This window comes from Haliaeetus leucocephalus, unplaced genomic scaffold (genome assembly GCF_000737465.1).
Source record: "Haliaeetus leucocephalus isolate CR32 unplaced genomic scaffold, Haliaeetus_leucocephalus-4.0 Scaffold450, whole genome shotgun sequence".
NCBI lineage: Eukaryota > Metazoa > Chordata > Aves > Accipitriformes > Accipitridae > Haliaeetus > Haliaeetus leucocephalus.
Window position 1 is genome coordinate 8,225,411 of NW_010972886.1, and position 25,838 is coordinate 8,251,248.

At 41.7% G+C, this 25,838-nt stretch overlaps 1 protein-coding gene across 8 annotated transcripts in view; it reads left to right on the forward strand.

The window, feature by feature from the left end:
* EHBP1 (EH domain binding protein 1) overlaps positions 1 to 25,729 on the forward strand; it is a 225,677-nt gene extending 199,948 nt beyond the window's left edge. For 3 of the 8 annotated variants that reach the window (XM_010574733.1, XM_010574732.1, XM_010574734.1), the window contains exons 21-24: positions 16,741 to 16,840; positions 17,992 to 18,065; positions 24,795 to 24,909; positions 25,098 to 25,728. In XM_010574733.1, the coding sequence (XP_010573035.1) occupies positions 16,741 to 16,840; positions 17,992 to 18,065; positions 24,795 to 24,909; positions 25,098 to 25,188 (380 nt within the window). In that variant the 3' untranslated portion in view covers positions 25,189 to 25,728. Of the gene's footprint in view, positions 1 to 3,048; positions 3,221 to 16,740; positions 16,841 to 17,991; positions 18,066 to 24,794; positions 24,910 to 25,097 lie in introns of those variants that run through there. The other 5 variants (XM_010574736.1, XM_010574737.1, XM_010574739.1 and 2 more) reach the window with 3 other exon arrangements.
* Positions 25,730 to 25,838: the final 109 nt, after the last annotated feature.

The window sequence follows — 25,838 nt, forward strand, 5'->3', positions numbered from 1 at the left end:
AAGGCGGGGGGGGGGGGGGGGGGAAGAAACAATTCTGGATATCTACAAGTTGGCTGATGTGACCCCATGCCACCTACCAGTGTGCTGGCTGTGACCCAGCGATGTGATACTCCAACAAGCTGAAAGAGATGGCTGTCTCTGCTTTCTTTTGACCTCCCAAGGCAGCTGCCTGGTAGGGACCAAATGGCATGGAAGAAGAATATCTGCCTCACACCTGCTTTCTCCAAACCACCTGCCACAATGCCAGTGTGCCCACCAGGCTCCCCTGGGAGGCAATCCCATCCCTGGCCCCCTCTCCATGGAATACCAGGACAGGATAGTTAAGATAGTTTTCTCTTCTTCAAAACATCATTAGGATTGAAAAAATGAATCTCTTGCTTGCACATTTTGCATAAATACATGGTAAGTTATCAATTGATGTTCAAATAGCTTAATTGAGTTTGAGGAGGGGAAAGGTCATTTAATTGGTCTATTGAAATGTTAACAGAAACAGATATGGCAAGGAATAGACTTTAATGGCTGCAGTGTGGCACTGATGTCTGCATTCACTTGCAAAATTGTTAATTAGGGCACTTTGGTAGTTCATTTGCTTTTGTATTGATGTGCTTAGTCCAACGAGAGAAATTGGGTTTGCATATGGTATTTACACAGGGCAGCAGAGGCTTACCATAGTCAGGAATAAGGAAAATAAAGTGTAAATCAGAATTGCTTTATGATTTGTGCCAGCATCTTCATTAACATTCTTCCAGTTACGCAAGTAATTTTCTAGTGGTTAGTTATTTTTGTATGTGATTAAACTTGATATATTTGGCTTCATTTTTTTAGTCATTGTAGTAGTGGACTTGAATAATGCTATAATATGATTGGGGTTTTTTTTTAAGTTATGTATACAAAGCTTTTTAAACTAGATTGAAGTGGACTGTACTGCAAAACAAGGAATTGGATATCTGTGTTCATTGAGCCGCTGGAAGAAGGTGTTATCTCCCTAAATGCAGACCAAAAGAATATATTCAGTTGCAATTCCTGGCCCACAGTCATCAGTGCCAGTGAAATTACAGAACTCTCTTACAGAACATAAACCTTTACAGTACTGGCATTTTGTATGTGCAAATGGCAAAATTGCGCTGAGTGTCCACCAGCATTTTTTGAGGGTGGTAATTGCAGGGATTAATTCTGGTGCTCTTTCCTAATAGACTTGCTGGATGCAAAGCTTTATATTTGAATTGGCTGCAAGAAGGCTGTATTGTGTACAGTATATAATAATACATTGTACCCTAGGTACTCTTTATAAACAGAGGCAGCAAGAAAAAAAAACAAGTGAAAAACCAAGTAGCTATGAATCATCACTTTTACAGCAGGGATCCTGTTGTCCAACAGGAACAGGTTAGGAAAGAAGATAACATTTTGCAGCAGATAAAGCACTGATCTTAACAGCTCCTAAATGAAAAGGACTTTTTGTTCGTTATATATATTGTAATTTCACATTTGGGTGCTGCGTCTGCCAGTTGTTTCAGCGTTCCGGGCTTTGGTACATAGTTTGCGACAGAGCGTTTCTTTTAAACTCCAGGCGTTCCTGTAGCGAGAGTTAACATCAGCTTCATTTACTTGTACGTATTTGTGAAAGTACTTACGTGAAGATCACAAATATGCGCAGTGCAGCTATCTAGTTCTGCAAGTTTAATCCGAGTCCCAGAAAGTTTCATTGTGGCCCTATGCAAATGTATTTACATAGGAATGGGTCTTGGGTCCTTTAAAGAAGGCAACAAAGTTGGAAGACTGAGGCCAACAAATAAATGAAAGTTTCTCTAAATCCATTGGATAATAGAGGCAGTGTTAAGGCTAACCACAGTGTTGAACTAAACAGAGGGATTACTCCTGGGTTTTGCATCAGTTGTTTTCTGCCGGGTGGCCTCACTTGTCAAAAAAAAAAAAAAAAAAAAAAAGTTTAACAGGCAAACATTCACATGGCACATTGAGAAAAGAAGTATGCTTAATTCCATCAAAGCTCAGAAATCAGTCATTAATTTATTCTAACCTCCAATTGTTGGTCATTTGTGAAACATCTGGCCTTTAAGTCATAGGAACCTAAACATAAGTACAATGTGAGTTCTTCTGAAGGTGGGAGTTGAGTGTAGCGGGGGTGCTGTGTTAGCATGCGTACGTGAGCATGGGCATACGTATATGTGTATAGTGCATAGATTGCAACTGCCACTTAATTTTGGAGACTTTGAAACATATTAAAATGAATCCTTCAGTTAATTTACTCTCGAAATTAGATTATTGTTCATTTGCATCTTGGAAAAGTTCTGCCATTCAAGAGAGTCTCTTCATGGTGAGTTAACAGTTAGATATTTAGCAATCTTGCAGCTTGCTAGTCAGAAGTAGTTTCTAATGAAGTTGAAATTTGAGATAGAAAATGTATAAAAGCTTTCAGGAAAGACATACCCTATTTTCCATATGGCTAAGTAATTGTTATGATATTTGTTTTAAAGCTGGACTTAGACACTCCTGACTGCCCTCTAATTTGATATGGCTGGTCCCGGCGATTCTTCTGGAGGAAACTTTCGTAGTAGAACGCAGTGAAGGAGATAAATAATTTTGCAGCTATAAGCACATTGCAAAGTATAGAAAATAATTCGGTCGCCTTTACTGTCATGCGGATAACAGTCTCCAGGTTATTTGCCTCTGCTGGGAGTTGGAACCTGAGTGAAAAGGAACCGAGTGATTAAAAGCAGATTTGAAATAAAGGTGGCATCTCAGAGCTGGCAAAATTCTGTCTTTTGTTAAGCTTAAAGTAACGCCTGCTATTTAATTCTCGGGGCTGGGGGGCGATGTTTTTAGTTGGGGAGGGAATATAGTTCTTCATGTATAGCTTAAACATTGCAACATCTCCTGTGCCAAAATTTCATGTATTTCACATGGGCATAGAGTGAAATTAGATTTTAGACACAATGGAAAAATTTAGATCTGTCAATCCACATGGCTATGGTTGTATCTCAGAGCTTTCTGTCTTCAGGCACTTACCTGCTTGTACTTTGTTTTTTAAAGACCAGTGTTTCTTCTTTGGGCTGACCGTTTGCTTTTCCTCATCATCAGAGGCTGGCTGCAGCTCTAAGCCTGTTTTGACAAACATAATGATGCTATCCAAGCGCATGACAAAAAGAAAGAATTTTGAAGGTTTTGTATAAAATGGTTCTTTCTCTTAATATTTGTTTATCCTTTCCTCCTTGGTAAGTAAATAAATCTTTAATCCCCACTCCATTGTAAAATGTACTATATCCAAATCTAAACCATTGTAACTGCTTTCAAGCTGGGTTTTATCCTTTCGTACTAAAGGGATATCTGCAATTTTGGCAGCCTGACACACATTATATTTAAAAAATCCAACGAGTAAGTTAGGGGTGACTTAATATATTTTGATTCTTAGCATTTACTTGTCCCTGCCGTAGTGCAGCTAGAATTTAGCGACATGAATTTGGAGTGTGTGGGAATCCATGGGCACTCACGTGTTGCATGGTGCGTGTATGCATGTGCACATATGCACGACCCATCAACACAATACGTAAAAAGTCACGTTTCAACTTTGTTAAAGCCCTCATTTCCGAGGCACTGATGTCCAAAGTACTGGTAGGATAGTGGAGATGAGAGGAAAAAAAAAATCTCTTTAAACAGCTTGTGAAATGTAATGTTTGAAATGGTTCTTTGAGAACGTGCAGATTATGGCTTGCGTAGTGACTCTTTCCAGCTCTCTGGGAAATGAGCTGTTGACATTCTTTTGGGTCATCATCCGAGATAGGAGGGCAACCACAAGGATTTAGCAGATAAATTCATCCAAAAAGACCTTTATCCATTTCACTGCAACTTGGAAACGTTCATGTTGAATAGCAGCATTAATGTAGCCCTTTTAGCCCTTCAAAGTGAGCCTTATGTTTAAAAAAAATTAAAAAAAAAAAAATCAAATCACCAGAGTAATAACTTCTTTAGGTCTTCTAAGAGGTAATTCATTATTTACATAATTCTGGAGCATAAACCCGTATTTGCTTAGAGAGGCTCTGAAATAGAATTGGGGATCTTATACAGTGAAAGAGTCTCCTTTGAATTCTAATCAACTGGATCTGTCTCAAATTCATTTCTAGTTTATTGTAAACAGTGGAATTTAAATTAATTTCTTCTTATCTTGTCTTTTGAAGAAAACTAGCAACATGTTTAAAAGGTTTTATTTTTAAATACAGCTCAGAGTTGGGTTTTTTTTTTAACTTTATAAACCAGGTGTCGGGCAGTATGGGTTTTGACAGCGAGACAACAATTATGCATTAGCATAGGTGATTATGAAATAAATAGGAAAAAAAAGAAAAAACTTTTTGACTTGAACTCGAATGATACTATATAGGCTGAATGTGCAGGCAAGGTTCCCACAATGCACTGTGAAAACCTAGGCTAACAACCACCCCGCTGCGTTGAAAACCCCCAAAAAAGACAAAAGCACAATGAAATAGAAAGCTTACCACCGGTAGCTTTCAAAACGACAAACTAGGCAAACTATACATCTCCACCACTCCAATTTTGTCAGAATGCTAATGAGCTTGCTCTGATCTTTACTCGGCTTCCCGTGTTTTCTACATCTTCAAGGACCACATGGCGCTAGCAAAATAAAGACAACTAAATGAGAATTTCGAATGCTTTTTGTGTTAGGACCTGGTGCCTTTCAGTTGACGCACTCGTTGAATATTCTCAACTTAAAAGCATACAACAGGGGGCTGGGTATGAACTTTTTAGCAGGGGGAAATTTGTACAAAAGTAAATGAGTGTGATGAGGAAAATATGAGAAAAATTTCTGATTAATTTCCACTCTATAATATCAATGACACCTTCAGTCCCTCTCATACTCCTCTAACAAGAGATGCTGATAAAAGATGAATGATTCTGTGTTGTTCACAGTGAATGTTTAGTGGTTTTTTAATAGCGGCATTCTACATAAAAGGCACCAGGAAGTACTCTGCATTAGCAGTTGAGATCAGTAGTTAATAGGATGATGTCTTTTAGCTTTTGTCACAAGATTATTAGAAAGGATGGGTTTCTGTTCTCATCCCAGCATACTTTGGAGTGCTTGTTGAGTACAAGTGCTAAAATACAGGTTTCTCGGTATTGTTTTGCATGCAAAGTAAAAGCTCTTTTAATGCAACACCTTTTACTTTTTTTTACCAGGTGATTTTTGTCATTGATCTCTTATCTGCCCCCTTTAGCTGTATTAATCACTTGAAGTGGTCTGCTTCTCAATGGGGGCTTGATGATGTATATGTGTATAGATTCACTATCAAAAATAAATCCCTTATATGCTCTGCACCTTCACAAACCTGATTATCGAGCTGTATTTACCAGTCTGTATTATACCATCTTGAATGCTTCTTACTGGAGTCGTCCAGTCTGCAATACAAATTTGCACTGGAGGAGGGAGGAGGAGGCACCCTACTCCCTAAGCCAAGTTTTGTCTTTTAAAAACAATTAAATTCACAATTCTCTTTGGAATTCTCAAAAGTAAATGCAGGTTTATATTCACCAGTGTCAGGGCATGGGGAGGAAAATGATGAATGTTCAGTTTTGCCTGAGAGATGAACTCCATTTAAAAATTGTTTTTGTTACTGTCTTGAAGCTCGCAAGCAGACAGTATGAAAAATACTGGTGCGTATACATAAGGAGAAAAAATTATCATGGTCTTTTCATATTTTCATGTCTTACCTAAATTGGAAAGAATGAATTAATAACACTGTAAGTTTTATAGCAGTTTACCAGCCTTGCTTTCCTACACTGTTGTTTTGCTTAGCTCAGCATGATTAATCTCAGGTGAACTGAAAACTTGCCAAACCACGAGATGGTAGAGGGTTGTCCAACAATATTGTGAAAGGCAAAGATGCACATGCCGAAGCACAGGAAGAAAAAGGACAGTATAACAACAGCAGTTCTGGCAAGATAGAAAATTTAAAAGTATTGCTGAAAACAACATATTTACCATTTACCTTTTTACATTTAACATAAGAAGTGAGTGAAAGTGTTTCAAAAAATTCTGAGTATGTGAATGACACTTATGTGACACTGGTTTGGGTTTTTGCTGGTGCCAGTTTATGAGCATTCCCTACTGGAAATACCGAACGATTAGGAGGCTAGAAGGATATTACTAATAGCAATTTGTGTTGGACAGAAGAAAAGGTTTTTGACACGAGCACAAGAGTTAGTGACTTTTATTGTAACATATTAACAGTTCACAAAACTATGCATTGGTAGTTACTGCTTTTTTTGAAGCAAAGCAATATTATAAAGCACTTGGTGAGATGCTTCTCTCTCCAGTTCAGGAACATTAAGTTGCTGCCACGGTTATGGTAATGGGAGTTTTGGCAACTACCAAAACCCTTCGTGAAAGGTGTGCAATGACATTATGATCAAGATTTCATTTACAAGACAGTAACTGTGCTTCTACATTGCATCCAAGTGTGACTTGACTGACCTGAAGCCTGCAGAGCTCTGTAGAAATGCCTGCTAGTACTGAATCCATGCAGTGCATAGCCATTCATTAAAATTTGTTAATGTAAATAAACTGGCACGCTAGTAAGCTGTTTTTCTGATGTGAGTCTTCAGGTTCCAGATCTTTCATACACGAATTTCTGCACAAGTATTAGTTTTGTAGTTGCCAGAATCATGCATTTTTATAAGTGATAGAGAACTTCTTGAGTTCTTGAGGCCTGTCAACCTTTCTCCAGTTTCCCTTCTGTTATGTTGCCTCCACAGTCTCTTACTGACAAACTCTTTCCTCTCCAATCTCCATCTCCTCCCATTAGCAGTTCCTGTGGAGCAATCTTGACTTGCTTTTGGTAAAGGAAGACCATCTGGCAATACTTTTCCAAATACCCAGCATTTCTACAGCTGAGGAGCTCCCACAGAATGAACACACCATGCCAAACCCCAGAGTTCACAGTTCTGACTCTCTAATTCACCACATCTTTTCAGTCTTAGATCTGTGCATTGGTAGGCAGAAGTTCCCAGGAGGAGACCTTTCCAAGACCAGACGTAGGCAGCGTGCATGTTCAGCCTTCCCAGGCCAAGTTCATTAAATCATTAAAGGAGCTCAGCAGCAACAATGACCATATTTATTTTTTTCTCAAAGTAACACAGAATTGCCATTGGCTGGAAGGACTGAAAAGTAAGTCGGCCTCCTCTCCATGCGCTTCCCTGGCTTGTAGCCTCATCCTTGCCTTAAAAGAACCTGTTGACAAAGTGCTTGAAGCCAGCTTGAAGAAGAGAGCCCTAGTGCAGGGCTGCTTGCATAGCAGGAGGCTACTCTGGGAGAGCCCTAGGCGCTGTGAATAGACTTGCGGGACTTCCAAAGTCTTGCAAGACCCAACAGACATTTGCTTCTTTTAACTGATTTCCATCTTTCTTTGTGGTATTGCAGTATAAATGCTCTTTCATGTGGTAGGCATAGTCTTTGGCTTTATGCCTGGAAGTTAGCTTTCTATACAATCAGTGCCTGCCTGTAAAGAGAAGGCAAGGAGAAAGGCACATTGGTCACCCCAGGGCTCCCGGCCCACGATGCCACTGCAGTCTGCAGAAAGCCCTGTTATTTTTTCTTGGTTTTCTCCCGTTTGCCACCAAAACCACCTTTTTTGTCAAAACTGGAAACTGTGGGGCCCCAGGACACCTCAACCTAGCTGAACTTGCCCAGTGAGCCCTGGGAAGCTTTGGATCCCAGAAGTACAAACCTGCCAACTCCCAGTAAGAGTAGGCATCTTCGTTAACACCAATACAAGGTCACATTCATTGCCAACCATCATCTCACTTTAGGCAGTTGTTTGGGTTAAATTCAGCCCTGTCCATTAAAGAAGTCATTTTATACTGTCTACTGCCCCTTCCCAGCTCCAGGAGAATATGTTCTGAAGGAAGTAAGGCAACATTTGGTAAAAATGGGATAATATGCTGCCTAGTAGAGCGCAATCCAATGATTAAGGTTAACTGGCCTCTCACTTCAGAATCTTACCCAGCCATCACTTGCCAAGTAAACAGGCAACTGATCTAAGGAGTAGTTGTGAGCCATAGAGAAATTGCTATCAGTCATAACAAAGCATCCAACTCTGCTTGTCAACCTGCAAACGAAATAGTTCATCTGCCAGACCATCATCCCCTTCTTGGTGGATTTCCAAGCGTGAACTACTGTTTTTTCTGTAACTTCAAAGCTTTGAGTGTATCAGTTAATGGGGCATGTTTCCTGTGCTGCAAGCAAAGGTCTAATATATACTTTCCCAAGCCTGTGGTTCTGAAGTTGTGCTATGTGAGAAAATTTGGCTACAAAGAATACCAGAGGGTGATAAAGGACAAGTGTTGGTTCTGCTCAGTGCTAGGATCCCTGCAGACACTGTCCTCAAGCCAGGAAACATCACTTTCTTATAGGAGTCTCTCCAGATGTTTCAGTTGAATCTTGCCTCTTGTTGTCTGAATTTTGGGCCACAAACTATGTGTTTTCTTGGTCTGGATTGATGGTCCCACATTTAAAATACATTTGTAATCTTTATCAAGCCCAGGCATTCTGTTTCTGTTGATTTTCTTTTATTTTCTAGTGGCCGCTGTGTTGACTCGCCATGTAGAGAAAATCAGCAATCTTTCAGGCAATTCGTCGTTTGTGGAAGTTTTGGGCCTGTGATAATTTTAGGTTGCCAGGACTACAGGCCACAGCTGTTTGTCTTCCTGTGAGCCAGTCCCACTCCAGGTAGAATAAATCCTCGCACGTGCTGAGATGTGGTCAGAACCCTGACCTGTTTACACAGCTCTCGAAATTTTAAATAGCCTCTCTGATTTATTATGTTTCAGAAAACAAAGAAATTACAAGTTTTCTGCTTTGATATTAAGCTCATTTGATGTGTGCCTGTGATAAAGGCATTCCCTTGGCGGCGGCTCTGTTTTGTTAGGGTCACAGTACTTTGGGGGGCTGAAATAAAGTCAGACAATGCACTGCAATGTAACTATGCCTGGCAGATTCTTGGCAGTTGTTACCTACCTTTATGAGACTCCATTGTGTGGACATCAATGTCGCCTTCTGAACTGCTCTCAGACAGCAAGTTAGTGGCCATGAATTTGCCTTTCTAATGTTCCTTAAGCATTTTCCCATCCAGTTCAGAAAATTGTGCTGGGGCTTCATCTGCAAGCTAGCTCTTCTACAGTGTCATCTAAACAATGGTCCCATCCTGTTTATTTCTTGGTGGCTATTCTTGTTCGTTTTCAGTGATTTTTAGTAACTGAGGAGGTCCTTATTCTGTGAAAGCAAGAAGTATTCTTGGAGAAAGCTGGGCATGGTAGTCTGAAATGGGAGGCTTGAAGCTCAAGGTGGAGCAGCCCAACCATTCATGCTGTGGAATGCCTACTGCAGGCTCCATTTTGACATTGAGAACTTTAAAGAATTATTTCAACCAAAATTCTGAGCTTTTCCATCAAAGGTGGTCCTCTGAAAGCAGAGGAGGGTGATTTTTCAGAAAATAGATGTCTTTTGGGATGCATTACTTTCACTCAGTGAAAAATAGTGGATCACTAGGCTTTTAAAAATCTTCACTATAGCTTTCAGTTGTGTCGGATGCATTTTGCGGTAGGTCTCATGTAACTCTCCTTTACAAAGAATATCTATTGTGAATATAGGTTTTTCTGCTTAAGTATTTGTTAAATTCAGTAACTCACATTAAAAACAAGAGCTCGTCTCTGCATAAGTTTTTCACAGTGAGCGAGATGAGAAGACTATTAAAATCAGTGGGAAGTCCCCCATTGACTTCGAAGGGTTCGAGACCTTCCATCAGCCTTTGTTAGCGATGTGAGGTTGGTCAGTTAAAACACCAGGCATTGTTTCTCGTCCCTTCCTGTGTTTCCTTTCAGTAAAGCTGTAATTGCTGCAATGGATCAGCCCCATGCTCTGGTCCAGAACACTGTCCTGTAGAGGGTCAGGTATGGATTGTACCCAGGCAGGGACAAGAAACTCTGCAAGGGCCAGTTACAGGCTAACCTGGCCCCAAGGAACATTTCATTTAACCTCTAAAAATTAAAGGTTAGCTCATGTCCTAAAGCAGGAGGATCCAGTTCCTACCTTCCATGGTTTTTTGTTTGTTTGTTTGAATATTTATTGCTACAGCTTTGCCTTTCCATATTCAACATTCAACCTGGTTTTAATTCTTGCTGACCTCTTAGCTTCAACATTGCCTCGTGGCAACGAGTTCTCCTGGTAAATGATGAGGCTTTGAGACCATTCTTTTTATCGGTTTTAAACACACCAGCTTCAATTCCAGCGAATTTCCCCAGGTTCTTATGAGACAAGATGAGACACATCCTAGAACTATTCTTTATTTGCTATTCATGTTCTCCTTCAGGTAAACAACCCAATCTGTCCGCTCGCTCCTAACACAGAAACTCGTAAAAACTCATCCCCATGATTGGGTGAATGCAGCTGGTTTTTTTTTTCAGCAGGCAAATAAAGGCAGCAGGGTACGTTTTCAAAAGACCTTCCCATTAAATTTGTGGAATTTTCTCGTGTTTGGACGGTTCTCAATGGTCATCTAGCATCTCTCAACTAACAAATAGCCCACAAAGAGAAGCAGAGCGAAGTTGGCCAGTTTTTGTCGTTATTCGCCCCGCTCTAGTTCACATGCGCTGGCATTCTCCTGCTGGCCTCTTCACCCAAGTGTGTTGAGTGAAGAAAGCTTCTTCTATTCTATTTTAAAACTGTGTGTAAACATCAGCAAATGGGTGAAGAATGGGCTCTGTCTTAAGTAGGTTGTTTTTCATGTATTTCTGTTGAGGTAAATGGGGAGACATGAGGACGTTTCTGTGTTTAACCATGACACCATGGCACACACACTATACACAGTGCAAATAAAATTTAAAAACAATTACTGCTTAAGACGGCATACAAAGTGATTTCTGTAAACCTGTTATTTCTTGCCAGATTGAATGGGCTGGTTTGGGATGCTGATAGAAACCCTTTATAATTTATCTTCCATGTGTTGTAATTCATTTTTGCACAACAGTTAAATACGTTTACATTTAAGGATTTTTAAAAAAATATTAATCTATTGGCTTATCTTGACAGATTTACGGTGGTATAAAGTGTGGAGGAGTTACTATGTTCATCCGTTTACACTGTAAACTAATCATGTCCCTGCATGTTGCTGCTTTTTCTTCCTTTAAAGCAGTATTCAGAGTGTTTTGTAGCACTTTCTTCTCTGTTTTCTTAGCAATGTACAGGTTTACTATGTTAATCCATATTGGGCTTATCTAATGACTAGCTGCCCAAACGGCTTAAAAATAATGTGTCTAATGGCATATATACATACTGATAGCTGGCTGAGCATAAGGGGTGGGTTTGGAAGTATTTTTAGCAGGAAAGGAAAAAAAAAAAGAAATTGTTTTTTCAAATTGATTCAGAAGAGACCTTTGTTTCTTATTTAACTATTTAAAAAATAAATAGCTTACAGCGTAGACAAAAATCCATTTGTAAATCCTGAAGAATGTGAAGGAAAAGGTATTTTTAAAAGACTGCCTGGAAGCTGTACAACGTTAAAATAAGCTAGTCGCTTACATTGTTCTCAAAAAATGGTACCATATAAACATGCTTGTAATTCTTGAACATTGTAGATGAAAATTGGCTCCACTTGGTTTTGAGTAACAGTCAGGAAAATGATATTTGAATACGTGTGATGAACCACAGGAGAAAAGAAAGCGGTTTGGGGTGGGGTTTGTGGGGTTTTTTTGTTATTGTTAAAATTCTGGCTATCATTATTTTGGCTATCATTAAAATTTGTCCCAGTAAGGGACAAAATCACCAAACTTTATGCTGCAGCCTTGATTGAATCCTGCACAGGAGCTATTACAGTGCAGAATCACAACTCAGAAGTCAGTAGGAGTTTCTCGTATCTGAGGGCAGAATTTAGCGTCTTGTGCTATTCCAGGCTTGGTGTTGGGCTCATTCCTAATCATTGAGGAGGGTTCTGGTAGATGTCAAGTGAAGAGAAGAATAGAGCATGCATCCTTCACCACTCAAGCCAGACAATGAATTTAGAAAATGGCACTGAGAGTTGCTGTGAGAGAATTCCCTTGGATTCCTAGAGGAAGAATGAAAGAAGAATGTATTGATTTAAAAAAAAAGAAAACAAAAAATAAAAAAGAAAGCAGAAAGGAAGGGGGGGGGGGAGAAAATAAATTAGAGAAACCTTGCCAGAATTATCCTCAGAACCTGTCTAATAATAAAGCCCGACATTAAAAGCTGTATTGTCTCTTTACATAAAGGCGCGTGTACTTACTGTTTCGTCTTAGTTTCTGGTTCTGCATTTTTTAAATATCTTACCAAGCATTTTGCATGCATATGATGTTTGCAGCACTACGTGCTCTTATTTGAAGACTGTTTTCAGAAGTCATTATTGAACTATAGGATAAAAAAGTATAACCATAATTATGTGTTAAAGAGAATAAATATGTTCTGCTAGATAGTTAACCAGGTGAGGTTAAACAAGATAAGATGAATTCTGGTCTTTTTAGAAAACTGACAGTCTTCATTTTAAGCTACAATGTAAAGTGCTTTATCCTGAGATTAGGTATTGTGGCAGAAGCTAAAACTGCCTTTTTCCCCTAACCGTGCCAGAATACAACCTCCTTTTCTTTTTGCGCTAACAAGACTGCTTTACCACCACAGCCCACTCTAAGTAATTAAATCAATCCTTTGTACTTACCGTATTCTCCTCTAGTGACGGTACTAGATCTGATTATATGCTTCATGCATATTCAAAGTACGGCACTGACAGCTCTTTAATGAGCTCTTACTTAATCAGTACGAACAATGTTCATCTTGTTCTTTTTTTCCTCATACATTAGAGCTAGGAACAGTTGGGGAAAAAATGAAACATCCAGCATTCATTTGAAAAATATATTGTACTTTGAAAAGTGTCTAAGCTGGGGAAGTTGCATTCTGCCCTTTAAAAGTCTGATGGACAAATTGGATTACTAGTATTGGATTAAATAACAAATGGTTAGAGGAGAAATGAGAAAAGCTCGCTGTGATCACAGGCTTTAATATTTTTTGTTACTTATAAAGCTGAAGGGGTCTTTAACCAGTTATTAAAGTCAGGATTAATTTGTAATGGTCCAACTTACTAGCTTTAAAAGGGTTTTGTTGTTGTTGTTGTTGTTTTTTATTGAAAACAATAGTGTAATACATGTATTATGGAAAAAAATTTAAGTTTAAGATCTGTGGGCTATTTATAGATTTTCATCATCTTGTACTGGCTCAGATAAGGGGTTTGCATGTGTGGGATCGATTTGTTCTCAAACATGTTTTTCGCTTCATTTAAATAATCTGTACAGTATTTTTTTTCCCCAAGAACAACACAGATATTTTCCCAATTTTAATTTTCAAGCATTTGTAGCAAGTCAATTAAATACTTGTTTTACACTTGGAAAGTGGAAACAAAAACAATCCCAGCAGCAGCAGGGTTTTACAGAATGAAACTGTGTTGAAGAAAGGCTTTTTCTTTTTTTTTTTATTTAGAAATTGTAAATGTGAGGTTAGCTTGCAATATCACTGCAGTAACAACACTCAGTTCTTCTTTGTTGAAGGTGTTTCGTGTGTATCTTTCCACCGAGGAAAAGAAAAAAAAAAAGTAATGTGCTAGTGGCACTGTATGTGCTGAAAAGAGTTATTTAAATTTTTTATATATGGCAGTTCATCTTTATTTTGCTTGCCTGGGAAGAATCTGTTTCAGGTCCGTGCTCAAGAATTTAAAAGCTGACGGTCAACAAATACAATATCAGCATCGACTGCTATTAATATTGCACACATGTGTCATTTCACTGATCAAAAAGGCCTTCGCCAGGGTACAATTGGCCTTTTTCCAAATTGCAAGCTTTTTCTCAGCTTTTTCTTTTTTACTCTTTCTTCTTTTGTTGCTGCCTGGGGATTTGTGCCTATCGCAGCTGATATCACATGACCGGTGTCAGGGCATCACATGGGTCCAAAGCGAATACAAAAACAGATTAAAAATTCTGTAAAAACAATCAAGACTTTGTTAACTCACTTTTAAACCAGCCTATTCTATGGATATTGCATGTGCTTTGGATGTCAGCGTGGAAATATCAAAATAGACACCTGTTCAGATCTTAATTCGGCAGCTCCAAGCTTTACCTAGATCTTTTCTCGTTATGTGTTGTAGTTAACTTTATTTAGGAGGAATGCATTAATAGAAAGAAGTTCTTACCCTGAGATTGCATGGCATGAAATTCAAGTTCAGATCCATCACTGAGTCAAACTCCTTTGAAACATTTCTGTCTCCCATTTCTTTTTCAAGGCTTGCAAAATGAAATGCAGCAAGACCTTGCATTTATAATGGCATCTTTTAGCCAGAGATCCAAGACCACCCCAAAACCAACAAATTTAGTGTCATAAATTGATGAAAATGTTACTATAGCCACGTATGTCTGGTTGTGAGAACCTTTCTTCACCAGCAGTGTGGCAATCTCATGTATCACAGAATAGACTGGTCATTTTGCAAGGATAAAAAAAGCAATCTAGCTCCTTTTTCTTGCCCTCTCTCCTAAATAAATTTCAGCTACTTGGTGCATTTCAACAAAAGGTTGCTAATATTATGATGTACTTCTAAAAGCAGACCCTGTTAGATGGACCCGTACAGCAACACCTTTGATCTGTAACTTAACAGCAAAGTATAACTGTAAGTTTTAATCCTCTTTGGGGGAGTGCTGAACTGCTGAATAGTATTGTAAATGCCATGGTATATATTTTCTGCACAAAACCAGAAGTGGAGGTCTTGGGGGAGAGCATTTCTACTTGACAAATTTCTTCCTCATCACTCCATCGTCCAGGAGCTGGACCTTGCTGCTTCTGCTTGGAGAAGGGCTGCAGGGTCATCCCCACTTTAGGATGCTCTGCACTTCATGTCTTGCTGCTAGCAAATTGTTTACCCTAAAAGCACCCTTCTGAGGAACAGTTTCATCAACCAGGAGCTTCCCAGGGTGTCATACCGACTTGTATGGGGGGATGTCTCACATCAGAAAGAAGAGCATGTCAAATTGCATGACTTTTTCTTACTGTGTGGGTCCACCAGCTCCACCCCAAGCTGGCCCGCTTCCCTGTTCATCTCTTTTTCCTTCCCTTGTGTGGATGCATCAAGCCCACAGGCCAACAGTGGGGGGGGATCAAACAGTTTGGAGAAGGCCGGTGACCTTCCGTTTCACGCAGCAGGGTCATAGCTGGGTAAGGAGGTGGCTCTCCATGCAGATTGGGGTGTGAACATGTCCATGGCAGGCACGTGCATGCAAGCATTGCAAATACTCCCATCTAGAAATTGAAAGCCTTCTTCTAGAGCAAAACAGTATTTCTTCTGGTGTCTTTCCAGCTTCTGCTGCTGGAAGTTGCTTCTCTGCAACTAGGGATCCTGTGGTTTCAGTTAGTAAGATAGCTTCCCCAAGTGTACAGCACCTTGCATCAGAGATTTCAAACACCTTGACAAACATCAGAGAATTAACTTTTAGCACCCTTGCAAGATCGATATGGGTGATTATCCTCATATTACACACAAGGCGCTTAAACTCAGACATCTGCCCCCAGTCTCCCGGTGAAGCAGTGTTGAAGCTAGGAGAAGTACTCAGAAGACCCAGTTCATGGTCCTTTGCGACTGTTCTGGGTTTCTTCCAAGATTAATTTTAACTGTAAGAAATGTGTGAGTTGCTTAATTCAGTGAGCACCATATAGTCCTTGCTTCTCAGCTCAACTTGAGAGATGAGAATAGCAGGTCACCACAAAGGTGCAGTCTCCATAAAGAGCTTTGATGAGGTTTCTCCTTGTCCCAGGTTCAGAGAGAGTGAAATTTGGCTTAGCGATTCTGGTACATGGAAAGGACAGTCAGGAGCCTTCTGAACACTCGTCTGCCTTTCCACCACATGGCTTGATGGTGCAGAGTCTTACAGAGTCTGGTGGAGCATAGCACTGCCTGCAGGTGGGCTATGGAGGATCCTGATCCTGCCTGGGAGGCAATGATGGACATCGGCTGGGGAAAGGGGTGCTAGTCCTTGCATATACACATGGGGACCCTTGGGCACCTGGACCCCAAATGATTTCTATTTGTGCAGATGCTCCCTTTGATTGTGGGTTGAGGAGAGGAGCAGCTCTTTCCACTCATCGTCTGGAAGAGTGGCCATAAGCGCAGAGAAGCTGAGCAGGTGCCCATGCCTTGGCCAGGGGTTCAGGATTACCATCTCTGCTGCAGCTACTTTGATCCCTACCGTGTCATCCTGACTGCACTGTGTTTGCATGGGTGGAGTGGATCTTGCCCACAAGGATTGTTTTTGAGTTTGGAAGCTTGTGATGACCAGATGTCTTTTGGCAGCAAGGTGTTTTTCATTGGGAACATAGCAACAATATAGTTCTTCCAGGAGAATTTAAAAGATACAGTATTTATAAGGTGTTTATTTAGGTCAGGGTATCAGCGTGATACAGAACACTAAAATGTAGGCTGAAGGATGGCTGCTTTCAAAGATTTATTTATGGAGCAAGGATTGGGCAGCAGGACTTGTAGTCATACAGTATTTTTACCATTTGAGAGTACACCTTGTAATGCTCAATGATATTGGAGACCAATACTCCAAAACCTGAAATTAAATGTGTAGCTGACTTTGTGAAATGCCACATAAGTAATGAAATCCTTTTGATTGCAGGAAGAAACACAGAAGAAGAAGAAGCTATGATGCAGGAATGGTTCATGCTGGTTAATAAGAAGAATGCCTTAATAAGACGAATGAACCAGCTTTCTCTTCTGTAAGTATGGATGGACACATGTATTTACAAAAGGATGATTTACTGGAATATGTACCCATCAGATAGATGTAAAGCTTTTTTGCTCTCTTCCCATTAGATTTCATAAATATTCCTTCAAAAGTGAGTAGCATGGATGCTTTGTGGAACACATCGAGTAACTTGTTTTTCTCATATTTCAGACTTGAAAATGAGAAGTGTGCAATGACACAAGATTAGCCAGAGCTGTGAAAAAAAAATAATTAAAGAAATATTAAGCACAGTTACATTTTCAAAGGCCCAACAGTAGAATAAAATTATAGTTTAGAAATGCACAAATAGATTTGGATTGTGCCTCAGATGCGACAGGTGAAGACTATTTGGAGAGAGAGCAAAATCTGAGTTGCTACCTGCTTTGTAGAAATCCTCAACCCCATTGCTAGTTCAGTAGCACTAGACTGCTGAAAGGATGTTAGTGAATCAGTCACAGTGCGATGATACCACCGATACTGCAAAGTAAGGACAAATAAACTTTTTTCACTAGCACCGGCGAGGAAGGGAGAAGACGCTGCTTGTTTTTAGAGGCATTCTGCCCTCAGCGCTTCTTTTCCAGCTTCTTTCGGTTTGATTATATTTCTTTCAGTAATGCCACCTAGTGTAGATGCCTGCATACTTCCCTGGGAAGAGCCTGTGCTCACGAATTTCCTGCTGTGTCTGAACTTGAGAGAAGATTCTACCTTCAAAATATTAAGCTTTCTAATCCCGTGTCTAATTTTCATTATTCATTAGGGCAGAATGTATATAGGATAATACTTCCAGTGTCATATTATCTTGGTGAATAGGCTGATGCTGGAATTTGTTCATTAGATCCGGGGGAATGTTTTATACTTAGGACATTCCACAACAGCCGCTCCAAGGATGAATATGAAATAATTACGTCCTGTAGCACAATAGAGTTAAACTGACGGAATTAAAGCCGACATTATAGAAAATGAAAAGGCCCTGAATATGCCACCTGAGCAAGGTTTTAAGTTTGTGTATCATTTGTTTGGAGTAGCTTAAAGTTAAAGAGAAAAGTCAGTTAGGAGTCCTAAAATCAATGTAAGTTAAAGGTTCTTTTAAGTGTTTAATGATTTAGTAATTAACATATTGATGAACTTTTGCAACTTGCCTAGGGAAAAAGAACATGACCTAGAAAGGCGCTACGAACTGCTGAACCGGGAGCTAAGAGCAATGCTTGCTATTGAAGGTAAGAACAATGCTGGGTACCGAGGGAAGGAAAGTGCTTGCTGCCCAAGGTGGCTACCTGAAAGTACCAAACATGGAGGCTTTTCTGCAGCCCAGTTAAGAATTAATGCTGATATTTACATCATTGTAAGTGGTAGCACACAGCAAATACGCTGGATCCATGATCCCATTCTTAAGTTTTATTCATCGGGGGGGGGGTGGGGAAGTCTAAGATATGAGACAAAGAAACACGGTCTGTTTGGAATAAACTTTGCAAACTAAGTGATGAGGAAGTAAAGAATATTTGTCCGGGGTTTATTATTTTTTTGTTGCAGTAATGCTCTTCTGGCTTTCTGCGGCATCGTGCTGCTTTTGGTGCTGCAGAAAATGGAAGGGGTGACCCACAGAAGGGAGCCTCCTTCCTTTTAGTGTTTCAGACCTGTTTTACAACAGTATCTCACTGGGAAAAAAGTCACATCGGTTTTGGTGGTAAAACACTACGTTTGCTAAGTAAATATTTCATTGCAAGCAACACCAGGATTAGTGCGATCCTTTGCACAGATTTTCTCCCTTCTCTGCAACTCTCCCGAGTTTAGTCACCTTACCTGAATGAAAACCCATGGGAAGATTGACACGTGGGATAAATGAAACAATTGCATCCTTTCCATAGGGCTTTCAAGTGAATTGTACAGTAATCCTGGGGATGATTCATAATAAAAAATAAACATCCAGATAGCTTAAACCATTGCTTGCATTATTTTCTTATTTAAATATCTTAAGTGTTTTCTAATGCTGCACCGCTTATACCTCTCAGTCACAAATGCTGTCTTATAGTTCAAAGATGTTTGCTTAAAAGTTAATCCTTTGGGCTCTGTAAAATGGACCTTTTGTCTAATCAATGCAAATTGATTTTGCTATTCTGTATTGACCTCTCAACCCTTTGACTGTCCATGGTAATTTCTTTCTTCACCTGATAAGGTACCTGATCCATAATAAATCAATTCTAATTAGTTTGGAGACTTCACTGGGAGCATAAGTTTGTAGAAAAAAAGCAGCAGGTTTCAGGTAGCTTTTTCATATCTCTCCGTCTGTGGTTATATTTTTTGCATAAGACTACATTCACTATGTTCTTGGATAAACTTGAATCATAAATAGATACACTGCTTTCTGCAAAGACAAGCCAGATTAGTTGGGAATCATACTAATGAAATATTTAAAACATAAAATACTCTAAAACCAGAGAGGAGCTAAGAGATACTGGATTTAAATCCGAAATTTCAATGTTTAATTGCCTCATATATGTTTTACTGTCTTGGAACGTCCTAGCAGCAGCCTTTGAATGTCTAGCAGCCTATGCCGTTCACACATTGACTTGAACAAAAATCTGTCCTTTTTCAATTTCTTTTTGTAAATTCAGAGAGGGATGCCAAAACCCAGGAAAGTCCTGTGATGGGTTGACCCTGGCTGGACACCAGGTGCCCACCAAAGCCGTTCTATCACTCCCGCATCCTCAGCTGGACAGGGGAGAGAAAAATATAACAAAAAACTTGCGGGTCGAGATAAGGACAGGAGAGATCATTCACTAATTACCATCACGGGCAAAACAGACTCAGCTTAGGGAAAATTAGCTCACTTTTTATTACAAATCAGCCAGAGTAAGGTAAATGAGAAATAAAACGAAATCTCAGAACACCTTCCCTCCACCCCTCCCTTCTTTTTTTTCTTTTTTTTTTTTCTTTTTTTTTTTGGTATGCTACTGATGATATGGTAAACAGGGATTTAGGGAGAAAACAGAAGTGCTGGAGAATTTGGAGGGTTTGGGGTTTTTTTTATTTATACAACAAAGTCCGCATTTAGCATTTTAACCCTCAATAAAATTATTAGTCTGCTACAACTTTTAGCAGCTATCTGCTTTTAACTAAAAAACATATTAAAGGAGAAAGTCTCTCAAGAAAATGCCTGTGAAAACTCAAAACACATGTTTGTGACACCTCGCCTCTCGATGTGTGCGTCAGTGCTGTATCGCTTTCTGTATCCAACATGCGCTGGGGTGTAAAGATGCACTTTTGGAGAAGCACCGGTAAAGCCACACCATTTATAATATGATTTCCCCAAAGAAGCATGGGCTGCCCAACCAGCCTGGTGCTGTCTACTCCGAGGCCATTTAGCCGATTGCTAATAAGCGCTTGGGCTCCGTGAAAGAGTTGAAAAGGCAGATCTCACTTTTACCAGCATCAATTCCAAACTTGAAATATACGAGCAGGAAGATATATATATATATATAACAGGATGGGACTGGTTTGTTTGTCTAAAAGAAAGGCAGAGCACACCAACCCAAACTGGAACTTAAAAAAAAAAAAGAAAAGTCTTTGAAAGGTGATAATTACTGTTTTGGTGAATTGCTCTAACTCTTCCACGCGTGACTGTGCTGTTTAAAAATCTATCAACCAATTTACTTAGCTAGTTGATGACAGAAAAAAAAAAAGAGAGCCTTGCAAAAGGTAGCAGCCTGCTGATTGCAGATAAAAGCGGTTTATTGGCGGCCAGCCTGCCCTGCCTGCGCAGGCAGCGTGTGGGCAGCGCTGGCGTCTGGAGGTGCTGACCGTTATAATGTTCAGTGATGTGGAGACAGTGTCCTCTTAGCCAACCACTAAAATGGAGGCATACGCAGCTGAATAGCCTTTTGGAGTGTTCCGGCACTTCACGCGGAACACATGAATGACCGAGGGTGGTAAAAAAAGGCAAACCCCCCCCCCCCCCCGCCCCCATTTAGCTGTAGAGATAAGAAAGAGAGAGTTAACGCGCTGCCTTCTTCCAGCTAGAAAGTGTTCCTCTCTTTCCACTGCCGAGACTGCTCCGACGGAGAACGGCCTGAAATCCCTGCCTAATAGGCCAAAGAAAACACAGGTTACTGGGTTGGTTTTAACCTGCGCATATGGGCAGGCATTTTGGCTGGCTCTTTGGGAGCTGGCCAGCTCATGTAAACAAGGTGCTGTGGTTCAGAGCCTGAATTTTACCACGTCCGCGGCCGAGTGGCGGGATGCCTTCCCTTCAGCTACCTTTCCTCTTGCTCCTTTCTTTTTTTTTTTTTCATTCGAGATTTAATGCCTCCTTAGAAAAGATAAGTTAATTTTTGCACACCTTGGGGTGGTGTGTTCATTTTCTGCCCAAGAAATGGATCTTCTTTCGGATTTTGTACATCTTGATTTATTCTTGGCTTATAGTTTGAAGTGGGTGCTCTTCTAAAAGGATTTATGCATAGGTTCACTATTTTTGTAGTTATGGTTTATATGATAAGCTTTTTATATTTAAAATCAATATGTAATCCTGTGGAGGAGCTTATCCTCTAAAACCCCATTTGTAAATCTATTTTAGCTTTGTTACACCGCGCAGCCACAGTATTCCATAGATTGATTAGGTTCAGCAGCAGAATCCTATCAAATGGTCTGCTCTGATGATGATGCAAACTCTTTCAGGATTGCTAGTTGACTGGAACTAAAGATAAGACCTGACTGCAATCCCCCAATGTGCTCTTTACAAAACTAGTGTTAATTTTCATCAAAGTGCCGAGCTTATTTATTATAGTGGCGAGGTTGAAGGTTTTACTACGAGAACTTTCGACCATTTCTATTAAAGCATTTCTATGGGAACTGTCCGCCTGTTTGCTCAAAGTAATTATCAGTTTGAGCAGTGGGGGAAAAAAAAAGACAATATGAAGTCAATGAAGATGAATAATTGAAAACATTTCTACTTTAATGTGAATTTAGCAAACTCTGTCATTTTAAACTGCCCGTTGTGAGCGGTGGCACGGGGACTTTAGCTTTCAACACTTTTAGCTCATATACAGCCTCAGAGCTTAATCCTATTTTTGTCCGGAGTGTAGCTTTTATAACAGTATTATTCCGGAATCTTCAAATTAATCACAGCCCATATTGTAGCTTCCCAGAGCTGCAGTCAGCCTGGGTAACTATATGTGACAGGTGTTATAGGTAATCCTGGCTTAAAAGGCACAACAGGTAGGAATCCAACTTGAACACGGTTGCTTTTTTAAACATAGGGATGGTTCCCGAAACTGCTGCCCGGCAGTATTTTGCTGGATAAAACAAAATTGCAATGTAATCATATATAAAATGTTATTTAAATACTTTGCACCATTCCTCTTTTAACCAATTGCTATTTGACTGTATTTATTGGGGGGGGGCAGTCAGATTCCTTTTCTAGGAAACAAAGTAAAAATGCAAGGGAATATTTCTGCCAGCAAGTTTTCCTGTGGTGTATTTCAAAGACTAATAATAAGCAAATGCAGAAACAAACAAAAAAACCCAACCAGTTTTGTTCCATGAAGTTCTAATATGATGTTATTTACCCCACAGGGCTATAAGATGGGGCAACAAAAACCGTAGCTCTTCAAAAGGGACTTAACAGAAAAATAGTAGTGAAGGACTGAGCGAAACCTGTACCGAAGTATTTTGACTGATGTTTGCTGTTTCAAAAGCTAAAATTGCTGATGAAACTGGAGAACTAGGGGGTGAAGTAAAAACAAAAGAAGAAAAAGGCTTTAAAAATAAGAGTTTTTCGACTAAGTGAAAACCATCAAAATTGCAAAGTGATTAAATCAAATCCAGGTAGAGACAAGGTTTTTCGGGTCCCTTTTGATGTGCCCAGATGTGGTGGGGAGCCTGAGTAGCAGCACGATTATCAGCAGAAGCAGGGGGAAAGTTAACCTGAAAGTTGGGGGCCACGTCTGGGGAGAACAAACACCCGTGAAATTCTCTGCCGTGTCTCTCTCCTCCTTTTCTGCCCAGCTCACCGCTGTTGCCCTTCGCAAGACGGTTTTGTCACGCTGAGATTGCATTGCACATGCAGGGGCTTTATTTGTGTGGGTAAAACCCTCCGGTTTTGGGAAGCTCTGACTTGCAGAGGTGCAGAGCGGTGTGTTTTAAACGGGTCGAACTGAAGGAGCATTCCCCAAAAGGAGCGAAAGGGCAGGCAGCAGTGGAAATCGAGAGACCACCTTGAGAATTAGCACCTAAAAGGCTGCGACCCAAATTAAAGCAGCTTTGTCGCAGGAGAAATGGCTTAGATTACCAGTAATTTCGGCTGGTAGCTTCAGTTCTAAGCTGTGTACACCTGGAAAATTATTTCCTTAGCAACGGTGGAGGGGAAGCAACACATTTAAAAAAGAAAAAACAGGAACAAAAGGAAAGCGAAAAAGGAAAAGAAAGAGAAAAAGGAAAAGAGAAAAAGGAAAAGGAGAAAAACTCCTGGGAAGTTTCGGCAGTGCCTTGCCAGGCCGATGCGACGGGAAGGGCTCTGGTGCCCCTGCACCAAATCCCTCCCCGCTTGCGAGATGCTGTTGCGTGTTCGCCTCTCCCAAGTGTGCCTGCACACGCGTGTCGGCGTGGGTCTTCCCCGCGTGCGTGCGGACCAGTAACTCGCTCATGGGCCCATGTGCCCAGGCAGAAGGTGAGGGCGCGATAAAGGCGGTTACACATTCCTGCCTTTCTGCCACTCTCCCAACCTTTATTGCATGATGATGCATCTAATTTTTAATTTGTAAATACAAGGCTGAATTCCCTCTAGCACCACTTGCTTTCATAAAGCTTCTGAGCAGTTTGCTGTCTTGAATAAATTTGGCTTTGGAGGGGGGTCAGGGGGATTTGAACCACCGCATTCTTGCGGGGTTTGTGAAGATTCACATGGTAACCGGTGGTGAGCATTGTTCGGGTTATCTGAATAAGCACCAGCCATGTGAGTTTTAACATGATCGCCCAGGGCAATGGAGAGAGCGGGGAGAAAGCCCAAAGGACTGTACCCTCTCTCCCCTTCGCCTCCGGGAAGCGCGGCCGAGGAGGAGGAGGAGGAGGACACCGCCGGGCCGGTGGCGATGGCTTCTCCCGGTGGGGTTTGGTTTTTGGGTTGGTTTTTTTTTTTTTTGGAGCCGGTGTCCTTTTTCCCTCCCGCTCCTCATTTGTCCTGCTATCTCCCTCATCATCTACTGCTCCTGCTTTTCATTGTTTACCTTCTTAATGAGGGAGGCGGGGAAGGCTGGGGCTTGACTGACAGCGCGACAAGCCCTTACGGTCTGGCTGGAGAGCCGGAGGCTGCGGGGCGGCCCCGGGGGGCTGCGGCGTGCAGGGCCGGGCCGGGCCGGGCAAAATCCCCTTGGGAAAAGCGAGGCGGCTCCGTCCTCCGCCGTCTGCCAGCGCCGGCGGTGGCGGGGCCCCGCGATAGTATGTAGCAAGTGTATTTTTACTTCAAAGGGGAAAATGCTAATTGACTGATACCTGCTTTTAAAGTTACTGCGAAGCATATGGTGCCCAGTGTGAGATTCCTGCAGCTGCTAAGGGCGAGCGAGGAATTAGCAAAGAAGAGCCGGGTTGCAGGGAAACAGACTTTCCTCCGGGGAGGGGAAACTCGGTAAATGTCCGTGCCCGTCCAGGAAACAGTCGTGGGGGGAAAAAAAAAAAGACAAAAAACCCACCAAAACCAAAAACAAACCACCACAAAACAAAACCCCCAAACGACCCCAAAGTCGCTGCTGAGGTGGGCAGGGAGGCAAAAGGCCGGCGGGCTGCGCTTGTCCCCGCGGGAGCTCCCGCTGGGGAGAGCGGCAGCGGGCCGGGCCGGGTCCGGTGTCCCCGCCGCCTCGGCCCGGGTCCGGTGTCCCCGCCGCCTCGGCCCGGGTCCTGGCGCGGCTGGCTGCGCCCCGGCGTCTCACCGCCGGTTTGGTTTTGTTTTTCTCTCGCAGACTGGCAGAAGACGGAGGCGCAGAAGAGGCGGGAGCAGCTTTTGCTGGACGAACTCGTTATTCTCGTTAACAAACGGGACGCGCTGGTCAGGGACCTGGACGCCCAGGAGAAGCAGTGAGTCTGGGCGAAGGGGCGGGGGGGGTCCCCGCCGAGCCGCCACGGCCCCCACGGAAAGTTTGGGCCAAGTCCGCGGGCGCCGTGGCCGTGGCCGGGGGGGAGCTCGGCGCGGCCGCGGAGGAGAGCGGGGCGGGCGCGCATCCCGCGCAGTCCCTCACCGCGCCTGCCGCCGCCTCTTTCCGCAGGGCCGAGGAAGAGGACGAGCATTTGGAGAGGACCCTCGAGCAAAACAAAGGCAAGATGGCCAAGAAGGAAGAGAAATGTGTCCTCCAGTGAGCGGCCTTCCCGCGGCGGTGGCGAAATCGCAGCGCGGCTCTTTCTTACGTTTTTAAAATGCCGATGTGAGGACTGGAAAGAAAAAAAAAAAAAGATGTTTTAAAAAAAAATTTTAAACTTTTTTCCATTTTCTTAGGCCAGATCTAGGCTGCGCCGGGCCCCGCTCTGTTGTTTTTTAGTTTCCATTCCAGCGAACTCGTGTTGTACCATGGTTTCCTTGTGGGCTCAGCTCTCCTGCCGAAAGGGTTTGAAATGAAATCGCCGAGAGCCTGGGCGCGCGGGTGATGCCGGAGATGTGTGGAAGGAGCAGAAGAAACAAAGTCTGTCCCGGTTTCTGTAGCTGGAGGAGGGCTGAGTTTTGAAATAAATACGTTTTTGTCGTAATAGGATTAGAGAGCGGGATAGAGGAAAAAAAAATCATTGGGAATGGTTTCATCTAGTCCTGCCATATGTAATACTTAATAAGCTACCTACATTTTATAGTTGGGTCAGATCCACCCCAGTTATTATTAAAAATGTGCTGTTATTTACCAGTGTTTTATTTCAGCGGTTTCACATTTCCCCGGGAGCAGAGCTGAGCTGCTCTGGTTTACTCGGGGGGTTTCTCCCCCAGAGTGAGGGCAAAGCCCGGGGAGCGGTGCCCGGCCCGG